Source organism: Hibiscus syriacus, unplaced genomic scaffold (genome assembly GCF_006381635.1).
Source record: "Hibiscus syriacus cultivar Baekdansim isolate YM2019G1 unplaced genomic scaffold, ASM638163v2 tig00001297_pilon, whole genome shotgun sequence".
In the NCBI taxonomy this organism is placed as follows: Eukaryota; Viridiplantae; Streptophyta; class Magnoliopsida; order Malvales; family Malvaceae; genus Hibiscus; species Hibiscus syriacus.
In genome coordinates this window covers 99071-116217 of record NW_024061862.1, presented here as the reverse complement: position 1 = coordinate 116217, position 17147 = coordinate 99071, and the positions used below count along the sequence as shown (strand labels likewise).

The 17147-nt window shown below is 36.3% G+C and overlaps 1 protein-coding gene and 1 pseudogene across 1 annotated transcript; one reads left to right on the top strand and one right to left on the bottom strand.

Annotated features, from left to right (window-relative positions):
* Positions 1-1115: 1115 nt before the first annotated feature.
* Positions 1116-6961, top strand: LOC120124726 (kinesin-like protein KIN-14G). The gene is made up of 20 exons (XM_039143326.1): positions 1116-1601; positions 1923-2089; positions 2169-2312; positions 2430-2645; positions 2734-2805; positions 2937-3005; positions 3095-3191; positions 3273-3301; positions 3392-3532; positions 3619-3700; positions 3789-3884; positions 3980-4156; positions 4261-4367; positions 4554-4732; positions 4818-4979; positions 5054-5307; positions 5395-5558; positions 5707-5874; positions 6126-6661; positions 6770-6961. Exons 1-20 carry the CDS (start codon positions 1484-1486, stop codon positions 6873-6875), a joined length of 3084 nt encoding a protein of 1027 aa, XP_038999257.1. The 5' UTR covers positions 1116-1483; the 3' UTR covers positions 6876-6961.
* Positions 6962-8146: 1185 nt separating this feature from the next.
* LOC120124717 lies at positions 8147-16862 on the bottom strand (annotated as a pseudogene).
* Positions 16863-17147: the final 285 nt, after the last annotated feature.

Sequence of the window (17147 nt, the reverse complement as noted above, 5' to 3'; positions counted from 1 at the left end):
GGTTCATTTGACATGCCACTGTTCTCATGTCATGATCTAAATTCTAATTGCCATATAAACATCCTTACATTGTATTTTTTTTCTTATTAACCATTGTATCTCAAACTTTATTAACTACTGAAAAATAAATTATTATTTCTTATTGAATTGATTTAGGACACATTTAAGACGTCACATAATAATCGAATTTAGGTGTAATTAAGTATAATTACATTGATGCAACATGTTTCATCAACTATACCATTATAATATGTGAGTCTCGTTAAATTGGATGTCATTGGATACCCTTAATTACTTACACTCCTTAATTATTAAAGGTAAAAAATGATATAATTATATTTAATTTTATAATTAATGTTATTTAAAATTTAAATTTATTCAAGTATAAAACTATACTTTATACTATCAAATATGTCCCTTAACTATGCTTTATTAATCAAATATAATTAAGGTGATTACGATGTAGTATATGTTCATAATCTTTATTTAGTTATTAACAACGTGCACACATATGCATACACAACTGTTTGAACTCAAAATTTTCAGAGAGAAAAATACTCCATTTAACTACTGAAACTACTTAATAGATTCACGTATTATCCAAACCTAAACCTCAATCTCTATATTTATAATTATACCTCAATTAGGACGGACCTAGAGAGAATCAAGTAACCCTAAAAGTTTTAAATTCTTATATAATTTTGATATATTTTTTTATATTTTCAGTTGAAAAACTATTTCTTGTTCCTCTGAAATTTTTATAATTTCATCTCTATTTTAAAATTTTATAAGTTTGTCCCCTTTAACATAAAATATTGTGTCCATCTCGGACCTTAATAAATTCACCATATAAGAAAAGTACTAAATAGTAATTATCAAATAGTAATCCCAACTATTTAATTAAAAATCATAAGCATCATTAAACAAAATCAATTAGCTATAGTTAACTTCTTACTTTAATAAATTAATTTTCAATGGACTAAAAATAAAAGCACAAATGAAATGTTAAAATTAGTCCTCCATTTTTTCTAACAATAAAGCTCCCTCATAACCAGGAGGCTCGGAACCAGGTTGGGTGATAGCCCCCCCCCCCCCCACTTCAATATTAGAGAGAAGACAGATAGAGGAAAATGAGAGAAAGTGAAAGAAAGTAAGAGAAAATCTTTTGAACCCTCCCAATTTTTCTCTATCTGTTTCTCTTAATCGATAGATTCCATACCAATACTAACAAAAATAGAAAATAGGAACAGAAAAGAAGGAAACTACAATAAGAACATAATATTTTTTTGGTTCTCTGTTTTCTTTTTATTATTTTGCTCCGTTTCTTGACAGAGCTTTTTCATCATACAAAAGATTCAAATTATCTTTTTTGAGGGTTTTCGAGATTTGGGTTTTGATGTTAAATGTAGAGAGAATTGAATTTTGAATTGAGCTCGTAAAATCTGTAGTTTTTGGGGGTATTCGAACGCTGTTTTTGGTTGAAATGGCTACTGGGTCGAATCTACAAGGCTCTCTAAAATCGGTTTTCGAAGACGTTCTTCAAGAGAAAAGAAGTCGAACAAGCGACGTTAATTTGGATTCGAGAAAATTCGACGAAGCTTGTAATAATCTAACTTCTTTTTCCCCTTCTGCTCTATTCATCATTGAATGATCAATGGTTTTCTTTACTGCATTTTTCTTGCATGATTAGGATTCTTTTGTATTTCTTTCTTGTTTTTTTTTTATCAAATTTATGTTTCAGATTTTATGGATGTTATGTCAAGAGATTCAATCATAAAATATGTATCTCTGTGTAATTTTTTTATTGATTAAAACAATCTCCAAACAAATGGGAAATGTGATTTGTTGAAACTTCGTTTTCTTGGTTAATTTCCCCGCGTAAAATACGCTCTAAACCAATCGCCATTGTAATATTTTCGAAGCTTTAAGAAGAAATGAAGCTGCTGGATGGCTGAGAAAAACAATTGGTGTCGTTGGGGGCAAAGATTTACCGGCTGAGCCTTCGGAGGAAGAATTCAGGTACGCATTGCGGAGTGGGATAATACTTTGTACTGCTCTTAACAATATCAAACCGGGATCAGTACCAAAGGTATGCTTCAGAAACAATTTTCCCAGAAAATTTTGCATTTTCTCAGTTAATTTTCCTACCCAATTTTTTTAAATTCCAGGTGGTGGAAGGACCTTGCGACTCTGTTACCGTTCCTGATGGAGCAGCTTTATCTGCATTTCAATACTTTGAAAATGTGAGAAACTTCCTTGTAGCTATTGAGGAAATGGGGATTCCCACTTTTGAGGCCTCTGATTTAGAACAGGTTAGTATATTACTTACATTCTTCATTTCAATTTCTCCCCTACTCGTGTTTAGGGATAGACGCATGATTGAATGTAAGAGGAGACAAATGTTCTCGATTAATTTTTAATTTTTCCAGGGTGGGAAATCTTCAAGGCTTGTGAACTGTGTTTTAGCATTGAAGTCTTACAGTGAATGGAAACAAAATGGTGGAATTGGTTCATGGAAATACTCTGCAAATGCCAAACCCTCATGTTTTGGGGCACGAAAAACCAGTGAACCATTTATGACTTCCGTTTCCACAACGACCCTTCCTAGTGACTCGTCTAGTGAGCAATCAGAGTCCATTGAAGAAGTTAGTGAGCTTTCTTTTTAACATTCATGCTACTTGTTTATTTCATTAAACATCTAATCTGATATCTCCTTTTCATTGTTATCTTCAGGGATCTGGAAATTCTTTTGGTGTTCTAGTTCGTGCAGCTCTTTCGGATAAGAGGCAAGAAGAAATTCCAATGGTAAGATCCTTCTTCTGGTACAGAAATTTAGGACGACCGATTCACTTTTTTCGGGATCGAATCGAGGTCTTGAGAAATGTCGAGTTATTCAACAACTTACTAGGAAAAATTTTGTTGCTGGTTATTAACAGATTGTGGAAACTATGATTAATAAAGTGTCGGAGGAGTTTGACCGTCGCTTGGCAACCTACAGTGAACTTGTGAGAAGCTTTAGTTCTTCACGACTCTCAAAAGTTGAATGATTTGTTAGTGTTATCTCAAATAAACATGTTTTGTTGTAATTTGACAGATTAAAATTAGTGCAAAAGCAAAGGAAGAATCTGTAACTGATATCTCTCTTTCACGAACAGTTTCATTTGATGAAAAGGTAGGCGGAATGTTTATCAGTAGCTTTTGATTATTGCTTCATGCGATTATCAAGTACATGCTTTTGAATCATTTAAATAATGTGATGGTGAAGGCCAGAGTAGTTGAAGTAAAGGCATCAGCTGAAGAAGTGTTGAAGGCTGGAGTAGTTGAAGTAAATGCATCAACTGAAGAAATGGTTGAAGATGATGAATCATCATCAATAGGGTCGGAGGGAAAGGAAATTTGCGAAGATGAATCATCATCAATTGGGTCGGAGAGAAAGGAAACTTGCGATGACAAGTCTGATACTAATGAAGAATTGGTACAATATGTTTTGAGACAGCAGGCATTGGTTGGGCAACAAAGACGATTTATTGAGGTAATTATCAGTTAGCATCGATTCTAGTTACAGAATTCGTATGATCTTCCGTGGGGATGCTGTAGTTCATGTATTTGTACCTGTAGGAACTGAAGCATTGTCTTTATTCAACAAAAGCCAGTGTGCAAGCTCTGCAGATGACATACCAGGAAGAGGTCTTCAATCTGGGTATAAACTTAAAATTGATTTCTCGGTTTATTTTACGAGTTCTTGAAATGAAAATGTGATATTGTCTCATTCTAGCTTCGTTTAATAGGTAAACACTTGGTTAGTCTTGCTAATGCGGCTTCGGGATATCAGAGAGTTCTCGAAGAAAACCGAAAGTTGTACAACCAAGTGCAGGATCTGAAAGGTAGCAGTCATAAACAGTTGAAATATTCTGATTGAGAGAATTTGTCAGATTCAAATGAAAATATGAATTGGATCTGTTGGAAAACCATGTTCCAGGGAATATAAGAGTGTACTGCCGCATAAGGCCGATGATGCCCGGACAATCGAACACTTTATGTTCCATAGATCACATTGATGAAAGAACTGTAACAATTCTTACACATTCAAAAAACGGAAAAGAGGCAAGGAAATCGTATACTTTTAACAAAATATTCGGCCCAACTGTAACACAAGGTTAAAGATTCAAAACATAGTTGTTTCCTCTATGATTTTGCATCTATCCATTTCAATCTTTCGCAGCTTGTAAGACTGTCCTGACATGAACTCCTTCCCTGCAGCCGAGGTTTTCTCTGATACCCAGCCTTTGATTCGGTCTGTTCTAGATGGTTACAATGTGTGCATATTTGCTTATGGACAAACAGGATCAGGGAAGACTCACACCATGGTAAGAAATGCAACATCTTTTCATTGCAGTGATAATCTATGTTAATCAGACTAAGGGTTGAGCGTCGGAGATGGTGTATATTCAATGTGTTGACATGAATACCTTGCCGAAAATTAAGTCTAGGGATACATACCGTATTGTAGCCTGTCAAATATTTATGTTAGTTCATCTCATTGATGAATCCAGATAGGGCCGAAGGAGCTCACCGAAGAAGGTTTAGGCGTAAACTACAGGGCATTGAGTGATCTATTTCATCTTTCAAACCAGAGGAAAGACACCATTTCCTATGAGATTTCAGTGCAAATGCTTGAAATTTATAATGAGCAAGTCAAGGATCTCCTTTCAACTGATGGTGGAAATAAGAGATATCCTTTATATTCAAAACTATAAATCTTGTTTATTGTGATTCATGTACTTTTTCTTTTAATAATTTCTTTAACTCCTATGTACATTAGAAATCCGAAACAGCTCACAAAATGGGATTAACGTACCTGATGCAAACCTTGTTCATGTATCGTTACCGTCCGACGTCATAAATTTGATGGACCTTGGGCATAAAAACCGTTCAGTTTGCTCCACAGCGTTAAATGACCGGAGTAGTCGATCTCACAGGTACTGCAGACAGTCTAAAAGATTTTATAGTTAAGTTCTGAAACATATGCTGCTAAACTGTTTTAAAACTGCAGCTGCTTGACAGTTCATGTTCAGGGGAAGAACCTCACATCGGGAAACATTCTTCGTGGCTCAATGCATCTGGTTGACCTTGCAGGAAGCGAAAGGGTGGACAAATCCGAGGTGACGGGAGATAGTTTAAAAGAAGCACAACACATCAACAAGTCTCTTTCGGCTTTAGGAGATGTGATATCTTCTCTTGCATCAAGAAGTTCACATGTTCCTTATAGAAACAGTAAACTTACTCAATTGCTCCAAGATTCACTTGGTAAGAAGATTATCCAAAAACTTTCCAACTGACAAACAGTACTGCAATTGTAATTACTGAATCATGCCATTGGAATCAATTTATCAGGAGGACAAGCCAAGACACTGATGTTTGTTCACATTGCTCCCAAGTACGAAGCTCATGGAGAAACTCTTAGTACACTTAAATTTGCAGAAAGGGTTGCCACAGTCGAGCTCGGTGCCGCTAAGGTGAACAAAGACAGTGGAGAAGTGAAAGAGCTTAAAGAACAGGTCTCTCCCTGATCTCCCAGTCTTTCTTTTGGCATTTAAACTTCAAAGCGTTTCATGGCCGCCTATTGCAGCCAAACCTGTACTTATATTTACTCTTTCACTATTTTGCAAACATTCTCATTTACCATTTTTTCTCAACTGTTTTCAGATAGCTAGTCTCAAAGCAGCCTTAGCGAGAAAGGAAGGAGATCGCGAGAACCTGCAACATACTCAATCCCTTAGTCCAGAACGAAATAGACCAAACATCGGATTATCCCCTTCTCATCCTAAATGGAAGAGTTCAAGTGATCTATCTTGCATGTCTGCAACCACTGAGGTATTGTTTAAGTGCCAAAATTGGTACAAATTTTCAGTTTCGAAAGTGTTTTACTATAGGTCCTTTTATGTTTGTTTAAGATTTGCCTAACATGATGTATACATTTGCCTCTGCTGATTCAGTATGAGTCTTCATCGGCATCTAGAAGAGACAGTTTGGATAGTCGAGAGATGTTAGCGAATCCATCTAGAAGAGACAGTTTGGATACTCGAGAGATGTTACTGAATCCACCTAGAAGAGACAGTTTGGAGACTCGAGAGATGTTAACGAATCCACCTAGAAGAGACAGTTTGGAGACTCGAGAGATGTTAACGAATCCATCGCATTGGCCACCTATTGGCAGTCTGAATGATTCGAGTGTTTCAAGAGACGAAGATAGAGATTCGGAAGCGTCTGGTGATTGGGTAGATAAAATCATGGTGAACAAACTTGACAACATAAAGAAGGACAAAAATCCATCAGCAAAACCAAGTAAAGGAGTAAGCAATGGCAAAAAACTGACTCAGAAGCCCCATCAGAGTCAACTCCCTGAGCCTACAAAGATACACCCTGAACAAAACTTAAACAAATCAACTACAAACAAAAAGGGCAACCAAGACTATGATCTGCAAAGGACTCGGTCCGAAGTAAGCTGTAACGAAGAATCCGATCGTGAAACAGTAATCAGTGATTTTTTGGAAACGGACTCATTTTCATCCGGTATTCCTAAAATCAGTGGTATTCCGACCCTGTTGGCATCTAAACCAAAGAAACAGCAACCCAAGCCAGCTAAGACCACAGAAATCAGGTAAACATTGATGCTAGAAACTGATTGCCTTTTTATTTTACTGCAAACTTCAGCTTGGTTTCTACTACATTTAGGCATTGATTTTTATTTTTCTTTGTTTCCATCCAGGACTTCAATTCCATCACTAATACCTGCACCATCAACTCGGAAACCTTCCACTGGAGTTAATCCGAGTCTGCAAAAGGGAAAGCGAAAAAACGGAATTAACAAGTGATTTAAACTGAATTTGATTGTTTCTTCTGTGTCTATCAGTTAGTTGCATTGACAAGGAGAGGTTCACATATATGAAATTAATGGCAAAAATTCCCAGTGTTCAGTGGTGGTAAAATCATTCCTATAAACCCTATATGAGTTTTGTATTTTGTTCAAAGGAGCGTGGATTTCGGGAATTCCTTGCCTTTTATTTTCTCCATTCCCCCTTCATATTGTACTTTATTGTAGAATTGTGGAGGAATTGTATTATATTCAAGTACACCTTTTTCTTCTGGCATTGATAACATTCTATTATACAACTCGTCTCTTATGATTTGATCAAATCATTGAAGATTGAAGATCCAAGAAGTTATGCTTGATAAGCTTACATGAACTGATGCATTACAACTAGAGGTGCACAAAAAATCCGAATATCCGATTTTACGCAAAAAATATCCGAAATCGGATTTGGGAAAAACCGATTTTTTTAAACTGGATCGGATATTTTAAAACTGGATAGTATAACCGGTTTGGGAAAAAATTGGACGACCGGATTTTTTACTGGATTAAAAACCGGTTTGAAAAAAACCCGGATAAAAAACTAATTTTTTATCCGGAAAAAATTCGGTCTGGGATTTAAAAATCTGGTATGATGTTTAAAATATTAGATGACCGGATTTTTTACCGGATTAAAAACCGGTTTTTTTCAAACCGAAACCGGTTACACCGGTTACATAATCTGACCCTCCAAACCGGTTATGATCCGAACCGGTTTTTTTATAAACCAATTTTTTAGCTTAGTGAAAAAACCGGATCGATTTTTATCCGATCCAGATCGAATTTAAATCCGGCTATATGCATCTCTAATTACAACTGCAGAAGTGGGAGTGGTTTTAATTTATTCCGATTCTTCATTTTATTGTATACAGAAAATATACTTTTTAAGGACCCTTTGATATTCCATTAATTAATGTCCATTAAAGAGAAAACAATTATTAAACCATTGAGCAACTTTAATTGTAGAAGAGTGTTGTTCTCCAGATCTTGGATTTGAACAATTACGTCTGTAGAGTGTGGGCGTTATCGACGGTTATAATCACCCGTCTATTAAGAAAAACAATTATAAGGAATCATCATCTCTCATTCAAGTACAAAGAAATACACAAGCAAGCAATGAAACGAATGAAGTACAAAGTAAAAATTGCATTTATTATGAAAAATAAATTAGAATTATAAAAAAGTAAAAAATCCAAAAAGATTAAATATTTTTTTTACTAATTTATCCAAGAAAGAGAGAACCGACTGCAAAAGAAATTAATTACTGCCTGCAACTCTACAAACAACAACAACAATATTGCATGATTGTATTAATTAAAACTACAAGTAATATGAGTATCAATTAAGTAATAATAACGTAAGATTATGCAATAATTTGGCCATTCGTTCACTGCTAATCATTTAGACATGCTAAGAACACCTAATTTTATACATTTTGTTCCATACAAATATGAGATTACACATTTCAATTACTATAGAAATATATCTAATCTCATACTTATCTTTGTACCTGATCAGCTGTCTAATTGCTTGTGGTAGATGATGATGTCGTCCGACCATTCACCACACTGTTATCCATCGGTGGTGGATTCACTCCCCATTTACCTTCAGATTCAGATGGCTCCATCGGTTTCACAGTTCCATCGCTCAGCCCGATTGCAAATTGGTTTGCGTCCATCGGATGTGCAGTTACCACTAGTGGACTTACGGCTTGTTTTCTGTAAACCAAACAGTAGAAATAATGAATGTTTAATCCAAGTTCATGCAGAACTTTGAATGGAATACAACCGACAGATTTATCGGTCTGAGCATAGTAGATGATAATGCCGGTACAGGTCCCATGCAGTTGAATAGAATCCAACAGACAACTTACCCTTTTAGGAGTGCTGGAGATAAGTAGACTGATGAAGCAATATGGCATCTAAGCCTCATGCTATCGGCATCAAATACCCCGATATTACCATCATAAAAGGCGGCATAAACGAATTGGCTATTACAGGAGTATGCTGCATACTTTATGGGCGCAGACAGTACATCTTGAGGAATCCACTGCAGCAAATAAACATCATTAGTAAGTGTTCCTCTGTCAAAGCAAAACTTTATATCATCAAAACCTATGCCATTTTTTTCAGCTTTCCTACCTGTTGAATGCGCACCATCTTTGAGGCGTCATATATTGCTAACTGTGTTACATGAACTACCAGCATGCGAATTTGATCAGAGTGAAATTGTACCCGTGTTTCACAAGTAGGTGCTTTTACAGCTGGGATTTGGATTGCAACTGATTTCCTTTTCTCCCACGTATCAATGCTCCACAACACAGCTGCAGAGAGTAGCAAGATTTTAATAACATCACTTACATGAGACCTTTCCTTCATCCCTGTTCCCGTCTCTGCCGGTCAGTAATATGACCATGACATTGTTTCGTAAATAAAAATTGTAGCAGTTCTTAACCAGATGAAGGAAGAAAGCATGAACATAATAAAAATGGGAAAAATACAACCCTCAAAAATAAATTGAATAGATAAAAATGTGTAATACATATCGGAGATGATGGAACTTGAGAAACACCGAGGAAATCAAGTTGAAAAGCCAACTAATAAAATCAGTTTATCTTTTCTGTTTCTTGATTACCTTAAATTTTGTGTCATTTATACCCAATAAATAAGTTAAGAATAAAATAAATATGACAAGCTGTGATACCACTTACATGAGCATCAGCACCTGACGAAACCAAGATATTGAGGCTGGTTGAAAAGGCCAAACCAGTTATTCGCTTTTGATGACCTTTCAACTTTGATTTCACCTAAAAGAAAAAAATGAAGTTGAACCATACTAGACAGGAACCACTTAAGGGAGAAGGATAGTACAAGGGGAAGAAGAAAAGTATATGTCAAAGGAGTTGGGAAGTGTCACCTCAGCTACCCGAACATTGTAAATATGGATAGTTGAATCCTCCATTCCAATCGCAATGATATTATTATCCTGAGGATGGAATGCTAAGAAGGTTGAAGCTGGAGGGGGAGACATGAATGTTGTCATTACCTGCAAATCATGTGTTATTAGGAACCAAACATAATGTACATTCAACATGCAGGAACGTGGAGGCATACCCTGAAAGTCATCAAGTTAAACAAAGAAACTTTTCCCCCAGTGGCTGACAGTACATATGAATCGTTCTTTGAGACTGCTATGCATGGTACCGCTTCTTCCAAGTTTACACCTATGACATCATTAGTCATAAGACCACTGTTTGGTTGCCAATGGTGCGGAACGACATTGGCAGTGGCCTTTGAAGTTTAAAGGACTTCAGAGTTCATGGCAACAAAAAAGAATTTTATAAAGTAAATGTCAAAAACAAAAGAAACCGATCTGTTTCAAGAGAAAGTGTTGTACTTTTACGGAAGGATTCTGTTCATTATGGAGCCACTTCCATAGCTTCTGAACACCATTTGACCCAAGAACCAAAATACCATTGGCATTATTTGTATACAAAAGCCGAACAACCTTCAAAGAGATGCAATGATTCAATGCAAAATGGTATAAAACATGAAATAAACCTGATTATTTGAATAAAACTAACCGACCTTGCTGGAGCTATGCAATGATTCAATGCAAAATGGTATAAAACATGAAATAAACCTGACTATTTGAATAAAACTAACCGACCTTGCTGGAGCTATCTGTGCTGTCAGGTAAAGTAACTAGTCGACATTGAGCAGGATCCACAATTTCAACCAACTGCCAAGGTTTAGTCTTGTCTACTGCATCATCCAGAACTCTTGACTTTTCAACACTTCTAACTAATGGACCAACTCCGTGCTTGGGGGGAAACCAATCCAAAACAATAAAATCAATTGCAACGAGAACATAACCATGAAAAGAACTTAAAAACCTAGAGGTCTATTGGAATTATATACAGCCCACTTGGTTCCACTGAAAGCACAACATCTTCCTTATTGCATGAAAAGAAAAATTAAAGGTAGCACCTGTAAGTTTCGAAAGAGTTTCCCATTAGCCTAATCTCCTAAAATGTTAGTGGCATAATAATAAACCATACAGTAACAGCAAGAAGCGAACTCCAACCAACTACCATATAATATTCAGGAAAAAAGTTCAATCATGAAGCAAAGAACATCCAAGCTAATTTACGAGTACAGAAGAAGGCCCGACAGGAGAGTTCCGTTCCACCTTACCACTGGCAGAACTAACATTTGCAAGTGCAGAAGAGCCTGAAGCCTAAACCAATGGAGAAAAAGAGAAAACCTGCAGGCCGATCTCAATACATGAATATTCTTAAGGGAACATTAAGCAAACCAAAACTATGATAACCTTAATAGCAGCAGAAGCAATGGGTTCTCAATGGATCAAAAGATGATGTTTCAACTGCTCTTAAAGATCTGAGACCCACAGCATTCGCAAGTATCTTAAATCCACTGTCTGTTGTTGTCACAGTAGGGAGATTTCCTTCCTTATTGAATCTCACACGGGGAAGACTGAAGAAAGTAACATGATTAATTAGGCACCCAATTTAATAGCATATATGTTTCATAAAAAGCTCCCAAACTTGATCATTTAACTTACGGGGAGTCCACCCTCGGCATCTGTGAAAGTGAGAAGATTGATGTTATCCATGTCCCAAAACTTTATCTGGCTGTCTTCTCCTGCAGCCAAAAAATGATTTTGTGTTGTGTCGAAAGACACAACACCCGCTGATTTCTTCCTAAACCCAACATAAGTCCTCTTTATCGCTCCTTCACTTTCATTCCACTCAACCAGAAAAGATTCTCCATCTTTACTTGTTCCACAAGAGAACAATCTGAAGCGGTAGTAGAAATTAGTAGAAGTTCAAAATTAATGAATTACATGTAAAACTCGACTGAAAAAAATAAATAAAAGCATTCATTATAGGGAAAGCAATTTTTCCGCAGAATGAGGGTAATTAGTTCTTAACAGGAAATTGCTAAAATCCCTATTTTAAATTCATGATCATACCTACTTCCATCAGCACTGTAGAGCATAGTAGTACACCAGTGACCTGGGGGATCATAATCAACTCTGGAACCCAAATTATCATACAGCCAAGCCTTAATTTTCCCATCGACAGCATTTGAAAATATGAACTGCAGTGATGTAGATAATTACCAAATCACAGCATAAGTTCCCATCCAAACATCAATTATTGGCCGGCCCAAAAAGAAAGACTAAGCATTCAACTGATCCAACAAAATGCTGAACTCCACAAAGACACTGCCTAATATATTAATCAGGCAAATATAACAGACCACTTAGCACCAAAGGGAAGTTCAATGGGAGTAAAATTCTGAGTATGGAAATGATTTCCATAAAGCAGGCACCTCTTTGATGGATATCTGACTGGAATGGGAATCATAAATTACACTGCAAGAGCACTTCGCAATACATAGTTTCAAGCATTTAACAAGTTGGTTGTCATAGTGTCTTTAGACAGCAAAGATCGGTTATAATCACAATCTAGACAGCAGAAGAGGCAGCTGTACCTGAATGTCTTGTTTATAATCAAGGCTTTGTCCTTGTTTCCTATTCTTAATACTAAGAATAATATATAATCAACAACCAATTAAACTGACTGAACTGTACCTGAATGTTCTCCTTATGATGTGGGTAGATGGAATACACTGGTGCATCATGACCTTTGAAATTAAACAGCTTTTTTCCTGTCACTGAATCCCACACCTGTTCCACTTCTTTCAGTAAAACAACAGATATCCAGTTTAATCAAACTATTATATAAGTGAAATTTACTGTTTTTCACCTTTATGATCTTGTCATCTCCACAGGTAACAATGCACAGTTGTTTGTTTGGATGAGCAAAAGCTAAGTCATTTACACCACCAGCATGAGCATCAATCTGTTAACAAAGGAGAAAAGGTCAAACACTAGTTATCTGTCCTTTTATCTGGAGAGTAGAAGAAATATAAACTAACATCTAACTGCTGGATTAGATCATTTGATCCAGCATAACCATACAAGTGAATTAAGTGTTTGGAAAATGCAACTCCTACAGAAAGCAAGGAAATAAGTATAAATATATGCAAACTAAAATGTTAATAATATATCAAGGAACACACCCACAAAACTTCCATCAGGACTCCATGTGACGTGGCTGACAGATATAGATTGACCATCAAAGCCTGCAGGTAATTCTTCCAACAAAATCAATTGCAATGCTGAAACCCGTAGAAATTGCTAAAGCAGACATGAGTGACATGAAAACAATAGTTTGATAGACATTGGGAAAAGTAAAAGAAGACAGAGTATAAGATATAGAGAAATCACAGCAAGTAATGGCACACAAACCTGAAATGGAATTGAACATGTTGACATCTCCCATATCTTGAATGACTTTGACACCATCTTCTCCTGCATTCCGATTTCCCAAAGTGTAATTTCACCATTGGTGGAACCAACTGCTCCAATTACATTATGTCCTGAAAATAGACAAGTTTCAAGTTAGTCTTTGTGCAAGGGATAAAAGTAAACTTCCATACCGAGTAGCAATGTGTGGTGTGACGGATGAAAATCCATGCTTGTGACCACGGATCCCTGATGCATGGTCAGAGGTCAGAGCTACTGTTCTCGGCAGGTCCTTCAATGACCAAGCTTACTTCTGTGGGCTAGGATATGTAACCTAAAAATGAAAAAGAGGTCGCATTAAATTGGTAAGGGATCTAAGATTAGTGTTGTATGGTAAAAGAACAAGTAGCAGGGGATCAAAATTGAATAACTAAAACAAGAAAAAAAATTACCTCTTCAACTGATGAAGCAGACCGTAATCTTTTCATTAGCTGTTCATGATCAGGTTTCTGATAATCGACCATGCCAGAAACTGATGGAGTTGTTCTTGAATGCTTCAAGACTGAAACTGTTCAAGTTGGATTGAAGATTAAATGGTATACACCCATTAAGACATTTTCATAATCAAGAGTTCCCTTAGGCAATCCTACTATGGTATAAAAAAGACGGGCTACAACTGAAAAAGAAATATCTCATAGCACTTTCTGCACCAATAGATTAAGCAAATAAAATCTTGAATCTAACAAAAAATTGATTCTTAGGAGTTAACACATCCAGAAATTATAAACAAAGAGAATGGCATTCTTATATTAGATCAGCAACTGAAACCACACCCAAGATTTCAGGGGAAAAAATATTAAACTGATGTTCTGACCATCTTCTGATTCATGTCATCTGATGTGCATTAATAGGGCAATTATCCAAATTATGTACAACTTTAACAAACGTTTTTAACGAGTTAGAATTTAAGTCCTGACCTTGATTTTGTGGAACAGGCATGTACAATGCAGTGACAACAGCAGCTTGAACAGATGAAGAGGCAGAAGCACTGGCCATCCAGCATGCTAAAGCACCAGCATTAGTAGCTGCTGCAGGAGTTGGGGGGAAGAGCTATATGCCAAGTGGGAGAAAGCATGTGTCAGTCAATTCTAAATATACAAGTAGAGAATAAGTATCCATTCAAGGAAATAAAAAAAAATCCACAGATGAATCTAACAAAAAATTGATTCTTAGGAGTTCACACATCCAGAAATTATAAACAAAGAGAATGGCATTCTTATATTAGATCAGCAACTGAAACCACACCCAAGATTTCAGGGGAAAAAATATTAAACTGATGTTCTGACCATCTTCTGATTCATGTCATCTGATGTGCATTAATAGGGCAATTATCCAAATTATGTACAACTTTAACAAACGTTTTTAACGAGTTAGAATTTAAGTCCTGACCTTGATTTTGTGGAACAGGCATGTACAATGCAGTGACAACAGCAGCTTGAACAGATGAAGAGGCAGAAGCACTGGCCATCCAGCATGCTAAAGCACCAGCATTAGTAGCTGCTGCAGGAGTTGGGGGGAAGAGCTATATGCCAAGTGGGAGAAAGCATGTGTCAGTCAATTCTAAATATACAAGTAGAGAATAAGTATCCATTCAAGGAAATAAAAAAAAATCCACAGATGGATGTATGAAAACTTACACAGACTCCAAGTGATGTATAAGCAGGAGGTTTTGCAACTGAAGCAACTGGAAGATTGGCAGGTGTAGGTGCAAGCGGGCTGCTTGCAGGCATACATGTGTGATCAGTGAATAAAGTCTTGATGTCTGGGTTTGACCTTGGATTCTTGCATAGCTGATGCTGCCAGTTCAAGCTGTATGAAATAATACTTTCAAGTCAAAACATTAATATATATATATATATATATATAAACTGCTATAACAAATTATATGTGCTTCCCTAGTTTTATAATAGCAGTTATTATATCAACTTCACCTTTGGTTGATCAAAGTTCTCAGTCTGGAGGATTTCAAAGTAGGGAAAGCAAGCTTATCACGAAAAAAGGGATTTGCTTCAATGAGTTTCTTTAGTTCTACCAACATTACACCGCGAGCAGTTTTTGTATCCCTTTATTTGGACAGCTGCTCATTTTCTCTGCATTCAGATAAGAAATATACAACTAGAAAATTATGAAGATTTCAAGCATTTATCTGGATTTAGTTTATTTGCGCAATGAAATTACTTGAGACTTGAGAGTCAAAAGTTGAGTGATTTCTTTGTACAATTCCTCATTAAATGTGGAGAACACCTTCAAATCACCCACCAATATTTCAACTGCCTTTGCCTCGTCTTGCCTGTGACATCAACCAAAACTAAAATCAAGCTATTTCAGCAAAATTAGAAACAAAATTGTTAAATCACTCCTTGATCAACAATTTAAGGGTTTCCTTTTAGTTGAACATCTGAAGCAACAAAGGTACCGATCAAATGCTTCCAGATACTTCTGCTTCCTTATCTCGAAGAATATGTTCATGGAATAACGATTATCATCGACTTTCGTAAAACCTGATAAATACTTCTCAACTTCATCCCATTCTCCAGCCTGAACTTTCTCTTCAAAGAACTTCATGTTGAAGAAAAACCCAGATTCTTTCTCAAGCCTACAGAAGATGACATTTGTTTCAAACATAAATACACAATCGCAAACATGCTTAACGCAAATCAGTCACTTTTTTTCCTCCTTTTTTTTCTCTGAAACTACGAGTCCGGACATTCTACCAACGTCCCACACAACACAAATGTTCAGGGATGGACTGAGGGGACTGTCGTCGGCATGAAAATTTCAAATTCTCCGTATAATTTAAATATTTTTTTATTGATAATCTGTTTTAAACTACCCGCATCCGTCCTGCGACTGTCCACAAATCACTCTATTTCCTAAGACCAGGGAAACATTTTGCCCGCCCCTAAAGCTCATTTGCCTAGCTACGTAGTTAGAACTTGTAACAATTTCAGCATAATAACCCACAAAAACCATGAAACTTAAGATTCACAGCATTTCTTTTCATGTCTTCTACTTGTAGTAATGCGAAATCCCCCATGTATATACCATGTACACACAAAAACCAAATACGAATATACGGTGCGTGTACGTATATGAAGAAATTAAATATTTAAAAAAAATGAAAGGCATACCTATGAACCGACTCCTTGAATTTCTCTTCCTCCAGAAACTGAAGTATGAGAAACACCAATTCTCTGCTCAATGACGACATTTTCAGCTTTTCAAGAGCAAAAGGAACTCGATTTCCCAGAACAGACGAGTCAACAACTCAAGCTCGAGTTAACTCAGCTATAACTTCGAATATGAATAAAACCCAAAAGTTTCTCTCTTTAAGGTTTATGTCAGCACGAATGTCGAGGATTTCTAGGGTTTCAAAAAGAAGAAGAAAACCAGAAGATAAAGAAAAGAGAGAGACTTGGTCTAGCTATCTTCGATGCGTTGTACAGAGGAGGGTCTCTTCTTTTTCTATTTACCTATCAGTGAAAAGCCATCGGACCTATCAGGGTAGGTACACGTACTGATTCAGCAGTTAGCATCTTATCATTGAGTAAGATGATAGAAGCGGATTCTAAAGCACCTAAATCAGTGAATATTCAATGCTTCACGTCCGCTCATTCCTAACGGAGCGAAGCTTAACTGGTAAAAGATCGAGTTCAAGATCAGAGTTCAATTCGAGCTTTAATTGATTTTCATTTTAAAATTTAAGAGTAATTTTGTTATAAAAAATTTATCCAGTTCGTTTATGCTATAAAGGCATGAACTCCCGCCAATTTTCGATCTGCTCAACAAATTCAGTAATTATTAGATCAATCTGCCATTGGGTTTATTTTTTTATTGCAAA

What these genes read in the sequence shown, in the direction of transcription:
- LOC120124726 (XM_039143326.1), top strand. Translation starts at nt 1,484, where the DNA reads ATGGCTACTGGGTCGAATCTACAAGGCTCTCTAAAATCGGTTTTCGAA. An exon ending in AGGCCTCTGATTTAGAACAG is followed by an intron (nt 2,313 to 2,429) that starts GTTAGTATATTA and finishes TAATTTTTCCAG; the next exon opens with GGTGGGAAATCTTCAAGGCT. An exon ending in GGAAGAGGTCTTCAATCTGG is followed by an intron (nt 3,701 to 3,788) that starts GTATAAACTTAA and finishes TTCGTTTAATAG; the next exon opens with GTAAACACTTGGTTAGTCTT.